Source organism: Arachis ipaensis, chromosome B1, assembly GCF_059453495.1.
Source record: "Arachis ipaensis isolate K30076 ecotype BB chromosome B1, ASM5945349v1, whole genome shotgun sequence".
Classification (NCBI taxonomy): Eukaryota; Viridiplantae; Streptophyta; class Magnoliopsida; order Fabales; family Fabaceae; genus Arachis; species Arachis ipaensis.
In genome coordinates, this window is record NC_142436.1 from 6675454 (window position 1) to 6682709 (window position 7256).

General features: G+C 34.5%; 2 protein-coding genes across 4 annotated transcripts; one reads left to right on the plus strand and one right to left on the minus strand.

The window, feature by feature from the left end:
* Window positions 1–407: 407 nt before the first annotated feature.
* On the plus strand, window positions 408–4503 carry TEX1 (Transducin/WD40 repeat-like superfamily protein). Its single transcript, XM_016314092.3, has 11 exons — window positions 408–607; window positions 735–830; window positions 1710–1839; window positions 2005–2096; window positions 2177–2245; window positions 3013–3070; window positions 3218–3317; window positions 3523–3609; window positions 3713–3791; window positions 4032–4164; window positions 4246–4503. Exons 1-11 carry the CDS (start codon window positions 545–547, stop codon window positions 4278–4280), a joined length of 942 nt encoding a protein of 313 aa, XP_016169578.1. The 5' UTR covers window positions 408–544; the 3' UTR covers window positions 4281–4503.
* Window positions 4504–5651: 1148 nt separating this feature from the next.
* Window positions 5652–6941, minus strand: LOC107612415 (RNA polymerase II elongation factor). 3 transcript variants are annotated; one of them, XM_021116823.2, is made up of 2 exons: window positions 6077–6941; window positions 5652–5779 (listed from the first exon to the last, which is right to left on the minus strand). In XM_021116823.2, the coding sequence occupies exon 1, from the start codon at window positions 6822–6824 to the stop codon at window positions 6120–6122; it is 705 nt and encodes a 234-aa protein (XP_020972482.1). In that variant the 5' UTR covers window positions 6825–6941; the 3' UTR covers window positions 5652–5779; window positions 6077–6119. The 3 variants fall into 3 exon arrangements, with proteins under 3 accessions (XP_020972482.1, XP_016169631.1, XP_016169691.1); XM_016314145.3 differs by having other exon boundaries at window positions 5696–5833; XM_016314205.3 differs by having other exon boundaries at window positions 5710–5843.
* Between the last annotated feature and the right edge of the window lie 315 nt (window positions 6942–7256).

Here is a 7256-nt window from a genome sequence, read left to right on the forward strand (position 1 = left end):
TCAACTATAGAGTTTAACTATGTTCTTCTTTATATTAAGTAATTTTATAAATTAAATTATTCTCGAATTATATATTGTATATTATTATTATTTATAAAATTTTTATTCCTTTTTGAATATTAGTATTTTTTTAATAATAAATTATTTTTAAATTTATAAATTTTAATAATATTATTATAAAAAAATAACTATATTAATTTTAATTATTTTAATTAATTAATTAAATGAGACCATAATAAAAAATAATCTTAGTTTCTCTTTATATGTGATAAATAATTTAATTATCCAAGTAATTAGTAGTAAATAAATTTTTATAAAAAAAATTATATTCTAAACACTTTAATTAAAAATAATAATCTTTATTGTGTAAATGTATTTTAAGAAATACAAATATATAATTTCAAATTGCCTCTTGCCGAACGCCCCTAGCTCTAACATATACAGCTTCCAGCAATCACATAAACTGCGTTAGAATCTTTTCTTTTCCCTTCAAGCCTCAAAGAAGAGAAAACGGCTTTAGATTCTTCGCTTCGCAATTCGCACGATGGACGAAAAAATCCCCTTCAAGAATCTGCATAGCAGAGAGTACTCTGGTCACAAGAAGAAGGTACCTCTCTCTCTCTCTCATGGTAATCAAGTTTTCAATGTTCAAATTTTGTGGTTAAGACAAGTTCCTTGGCACTATTTCTGATTAAATTCTGAAACTGGGTAAGTTTTGTTTCGTATGAGAAAAGGTGCACTCTGTGGCATGGAACTGCATTGGAACAAAACTCGCTTCTGGCTCTGTTGATCAAACTGCTCGAATCTGGCATATTGAGCCACATGGCCATGTAAGCTTGATCCTTGATGCATATTATTTGATAGTATTTTGTTTTCCTTATAATTGACTCGTTTTGTTTACGATGAGAATCCTCTTGCTGTTTCATGTCATAGATTAGAGGAGTAAAAGGTCATCTACATTAGCCTTAGGTTTAGGGTAGTATATACTTAGTTCTACCTCAATTTGGCTTCATGGGGGTTGAAAATGACATTTAATCTTCATATAGATGGTGTCATTTTGATTGGAGAAAGTATTTTTACAAAGAAATGCATACATATGCTGTTTGAGGAAAAATTAAAGCAGTCCACTTCCTTCCCCCTAACAAAAATTGCTTACTAGGTTAGGGTTTGTTGCTTTCAAAAAAGATGAAAATTTCAATGAATTTCAAGCTATCCCCTTTTCATCTTTTGTTGGATGTGGCTTGACTTGATTACCACCAAAGGATTTGGGTTTAGGTAAACATATCCTTTCAATTATGATGCTAATATAACTATTCCGAATGCAGCTCAACTGATGGTTAATTTTTAGAAATTGATAGCTCAAGGAGAGTTAAATTTATTTGAGGTGTAGCTGCAGTTTGGTAAGTACAATGAAGTAGTTGCCACCCTGGTTCCTTCTCCCATCCAGAATGACAATGATATTGGAGTTTGGGAAGGAAGTTTCTATTAGAATCAGGACTTATCAAATCAGGAAATATTTGGTGAATTGTAATTTTGACAATAATATCTCCTTGGCACCTTTTAGCTTAGAGATTATCTTTCAGTTTTTGCTGCTATTTTTTATGTCATTAGTAAAGATTATTTTGTTTTTTGTGGTTGGAAATTTGACTTCTCATTCTTGTGTATCGTGTTCTGATTTTCGGGCACTGGGATGGTTTTACTTGTTATAGGGTAAGGTCAAAGATATCGAATTGAAGGGTCACACTGATAGTGTAGATCAGCTATGTTGGGACCCCAAACATGCTGATCTGATTGCAACTGCATCGGGTGACAAGACCGTTCGTTTGTGGGATGCTCGTAGTAAGTGAACATTAGTTGTACAATTTGCTTTGGTTTGTCATATTTAGAAGGTGGATAACTATGACCTTTCATATTTTGTGAGATTAGTAGTGCATTTTATGGTTATGTTAGCAAGAATATGTATTTGAATGTTGAAGTGAAACTGCTCATATTTGATTTCTGCAGGTGGAAAATGCTCACAACAGGCAGAACTTAGTGGGGAGAATATCAATATTACCTACAAACCTGATGGGACTCATGTAGCTGTAGGCAATAGGGTCTGTTACGCAATCAGCTTTGCTAGTTACTAAATAGACTAGGTTTTATGATTCTCTCATTGTTTTTCAGCATTTTGTAGGATGATGAGTTAACAATATTGGATGTCCGGAAGTTCAAACCAATTCATAGGCGGAAGTTCAATTACGAGGTAGTACCCTAGTTTATATATTTTGTACTTAACCCTTGCTGTCTGTTCTGTTTCTGAGAATGCGTTAAGACTTAACTCAAGATTACGAAAATGAAACTGAACCTTGAAAATTTTGCGTAAAATGTGAATATACATATGTAGTGTTTATCCTTTCAATTCCTTAAATGATTAATGTTTGTTTGATTTCCATACCCTTTAAACTGCCCAGCTAAGTTCAGGAACCACGGCCGAATTTAAGAGTCCAATGAAATACAAATTAAATCCATATTTGCTCTGAATGGGTAGAGGCGTAGAGCTATAAACCCTAGTTTCAAAAAGTCGGAGTTGGTGCTAGATTTGTATATTTATGTGTTTTGTTTGACTTCATTATTGTTTGACTTCCTTGCCTTGAAATCTGATTTTGTTTTGCTTATGGCCAAAGTAAGTCGCTGATGTATTTCCTGGTACCTGGCTCTCTGCAGTCCTTTTTTTTTTTTGCTTCTTTTTTAGCCATTTTGAAACATTATCAATTATGATGCTGTTCTGGAGCTCATGCTTTTACTCAAACGGACGAATTTATAGCTGAGATTTTGTGATTTCTTAAAAGTTCATCCATTTTAAGTAATTCCAGTAGTAAATTGTACATCCTTGCAGTTTGGTCATATGGCTGATACTTGATATACAGTTGAGAACAGACAGGAAATTAATTTTATAATTCACATAATGATCTTAACATATTGAGTTAATTTTATTCTGAATGATCCTGTACTTTTCCTGTGTTTACTTAGGTAAATGAGATTGCTTGGAACATGACAGGAGAGATGTTCTTTCTAACAACAGGAAATGGTGAGCTCACTGCTTGAGTTGGTGCTTTTTTCCCTAACCAAGTCCGAATATGAATCCCAACTCTAGTGCATTTCACTTCATCGGGTCCAAATGAAGTATATAAAAAAATTCTCTTTAATATTCTTGTTACATTCTCACCATCATTAGGGACTGTGGAAGTACTGTCTTATCCATCTCTTCGACCTCTTGATACCCTCATGGCTCATACAGCTGGTTGTTATTGCATCGCAATCGACCCAGTAGGAAGGTATGCTTCTCATTTTTGTATTTCTGGTCTTGCTATTACATAGGAAGGAGACAAATGCACAGCCATATATCTGATTCTTCATAAAAGCAATCTTTTAGTGTCTTAGAATTTTTTATGTTCTATATTTTTTTATTTCATGAAAATGTTTATATATGGACATAACAAATAGATCTTCTTTAACAATAACCTCATGTTCTTGAGGCAGATATTTTGCTGTTGGAAGTGCTGATTCCCTTGTTAGCTTGTGGGATATCTCAGAGATGATGTGTGTTCATACATTCACAAAGCTCGAGTAAGTTTTCTTGGCTTGCATATGGCACTTCTTTTTAATATATATATACTGATTTTATAGATCGTGTTATGACAAATATGGAATGGAATTTTATCTTTCTTAGATGGCCTGTTCGGACAATCAGTTTCAATTATACTGGGGATTTGATTGCTTCTGCGAGTGAAGACTTATTTATCGATATTGTAAGTTTATGCTTGACACAACTTTTAATACTATCATGTGATTGGAAAACCTGTTGGTTTTTTTTTTTTTTCAATTCTCTCTGTAGACATGATACATGACAGAGCACAATGACGTCGTTTGATTCATGTAGCCGACCCCACTTAGTGGGACAAGGCTTTGTTGTTGTTGTTGTTGTTGTTGTTTCTGATAATTTATTTGCAATGAAGATTTATATTAGAATTTTGTTGCTTATGAAACAGTCGAATGTCCAAACTGGACGAACTGTGCATCAGATTCCTTGTAGAGCTGCCATGAACAGTGTTGAGTGGAACCCTAAATATAATTTACTGGCTTATGCTGGTGATGACAAAAACAAGTATCAGGCTGATGAAGGTATATATCTTTTGTGAAAAATTATTAGAAACACAAAAATAACAGGAGGCTGCAGTTAACTTATCTGCATTTTGATTGCAGGTGTTTTCCGAATTTTTGGCTTTGAAAGTGCATAATTTTTGTTGGTGTATCATAAAAATACATTCATACCTAGTATTTGAGGATGAATAGTTGACGGGGTGGCATGAACTCAAGAGAAGACTTCCATTACAGGATTAACAACCTCATAGAGGCTGATTTGTATTGTAATCCAAAGTGAAAAATATGTAGAGTAGCAACTCGATATTCGGAAAGCTTAACTTCTAAATTTTTCAATGTGTTATCTTTGATTCCTTGAAAGCATTGGGTCTTACTGTATTTGTCTTATTTTGTTTTTTTAATCTCTACCCGGACTGAGAAATATTCAATGTTGTGACCAAAATGGAAGATTAGGATGAAAGCTGTTGAAGAATTTAACATTTTGCTTTGTTGTTTATAACTCTTTTATAAACAGTAGAGTGATATTTGGCACTGTGTAAAAACTGTCTTAGGCTGTGTTTGGTTTTGAAAACATGACAAAATAAGACATTAAGAATAAGATACAAAAGATAGAGAGATAAAATTTAGTGTTTTTGTATGTTGTTTGGTGATAAATTAAATATAAAAAGAATAAATTTTAAAAGTTCAATTCATTTTTATTATTTCTATACAAAAGATTTAGAAAGAAAAATAAAAAAATATACTAATTTAATGTTTTTTATTTGTCAGACATGGTTATGTATTTTTCAGGATCTGTATATATAAACAAAAGCAACATAAGGGACAAAAGAGTAGTTTATTTTTCAAATATCATCATTTTAATGTTAAAGATAGATTGCCACTTTAGCTTCCAAGTAATATTGCAACCTCTCTGATTTTTCAAATTATCTTCCATCTTCATTAGTATTTTATTTTCCATGTTGATAACAGAAACTTTTCAGCTGAGAATAATTTGGAAATAACATAAATGGGTATTATCAATTGGTGGCAATATCTCCTATTATTAAAGTTAATCTTTTACAAGCTAATGGTTACCCCTTATGAGAACAATTCTGCAGTCTGCATTCTCTTCAAAAGTATATGTCTTCAAAAAAAATTAAAAAATGCTTTTGCGCCCATTCTCATGAAGTGATAACAGCTTTGATATTCCAAAGAACTGATCTGTATCCAGCTTAGATACAGAGTTGACAAGATTGTAGATTCAACAACTAGCAAAGCAACATCAGTTCTACAATTGAACGAATGAATGAATTTATTCATAATGTATGAAAAAGAATAGGCCTATAGAATGTGGCAAAATTGGAGTAGCTTGCAGTTTTACTGCATATCTCAGATAAGTTGACAATATTGAAAGATTTCAGGGACTCAGCACACAAGAGGTGTTGCTTGCTTCAGAATAAATTCTAGTCCTGAGCAACACAAATATCTTGTCTTGGTATAAAAAACCACAGGAGCTCAGATTATGGTGTCTTGAAACCGAGCCTCATACAAAGAGTCTCCTATGTCTGGGCCTTGCTGGTGTGTCACATCACATATGCTCCCTACCCAGAAGTTGAAGGTTGCATTATAATTCTGAACTACTTCTAAGCATAGCGACCTTCAAAATTTGAAGAGTTGTTCCTAATTAATCGGACCAAAAATGCTCCATTCCCTGAAATTTGCTAGAACAAATTGCCAAAAAAAATAAAAGAAGAAAAACAGGCACGAGCCAATAATGAACTCATAAAAATTGAAGAAATGAAAATTAAAGAGAAAAAAAAAAAAAAAAACTTCACACTCTTCACTCACCATTTCCCACTAACGATTTACGATAAATTCTCCTAATTGATATGCCTAGTTAAAAGATCCTTCTAAATTAAATAAGAAATCATTGAAATGAATCATCCATGCTTACCTCATTTCTGAAATGCCAACTCATCATAAGAAGATTCCAGAAGTCAGAAGCCACAAAGAAGAAGCTTTGAAGCAGGGAACACAAAACCAGTAAAACAAAAAATGCAAACAGTTAGCGAATTCCGGCAACACCAACTAACCGGCCGCCACTTGATCTCAACGCTTGAACTCTTCATCCTCTTCACCCCATTCCCATTCCAACTCGACTCCTTCGACAGATCGAAACTCGCCCCTTTCATCCTCAGTTCTTGAATGCACCTACTCAGTGCCCTCCCATCACCCCTCTCCCCTTGTAATTCCTCCCACACCTTCCAATATCTTCGCAATTTCGCATGAACCATCACAAGAAACACCATTGAAGTGCAGAGAGAAACTGTAGACGGTAGCCACCACTTGGTGCAGCACGAAGCGCCGTTCTTTTGGGGTGAATTGGCAGATGATGTGAACAAGAGTGTTAGGAAGAGGAAGTGGAAGATGAAGAAGAATGAGGAGAGTGTGAAGAGTTCGGATTTTAGAGAGCTTAGTTTTGTTTCCTTTCGGGCAATTCGGGCAGCGAAGAGAGTCTCTTGTCTCTGCCAGAGCTTCAGGAGAAGGAGGTGACCGGGGCTGTCGGAGATCTCGGTCAGAGGGTGGTCTTCGATTGCTTCGGCGATGTTGGAGGTGATGCATGAGAGGATCTTGTGGTTGTTTTGGTGTTCTTGGTCCACCGGGATTTCTACAATGTGAGTGTCTTTCTTTGTTTCCGCCATCGAAACAGAGCTTGTAGAAAGATGCAAAAGAAATGAAGTAGTTGGAATGAAGTGAAAACAGAGAGCGTTAAGAGAAGATCAGAGAAATAGAGAAAGCAAAGAGAGTTTTTTATTTCTTTTGTGAGATAGAGAAAACAAAGTTTAGAGGAATATAAAAGGTCATACACATATGGAGATCCTAACGGTCAGATTTTGATGACTTCCACAACAGTCACGTTCCTTAGTTTCCAACGGACACATTGCTCGCTTTTTTCCCCTTACTATATATCTTTTCTTCTGGAGGATGGAAAAAAATAGGATTCATAGGACTGAGGGGAAGCGGATACCCAATTACTCATTTGAACCTAAATCGAACCAATTAAATTGGTTCTGGAACTAACGAGTAATCGGATCCAATCCGAACTAAATCGATGGTCTTTGTTAGTAATTGGT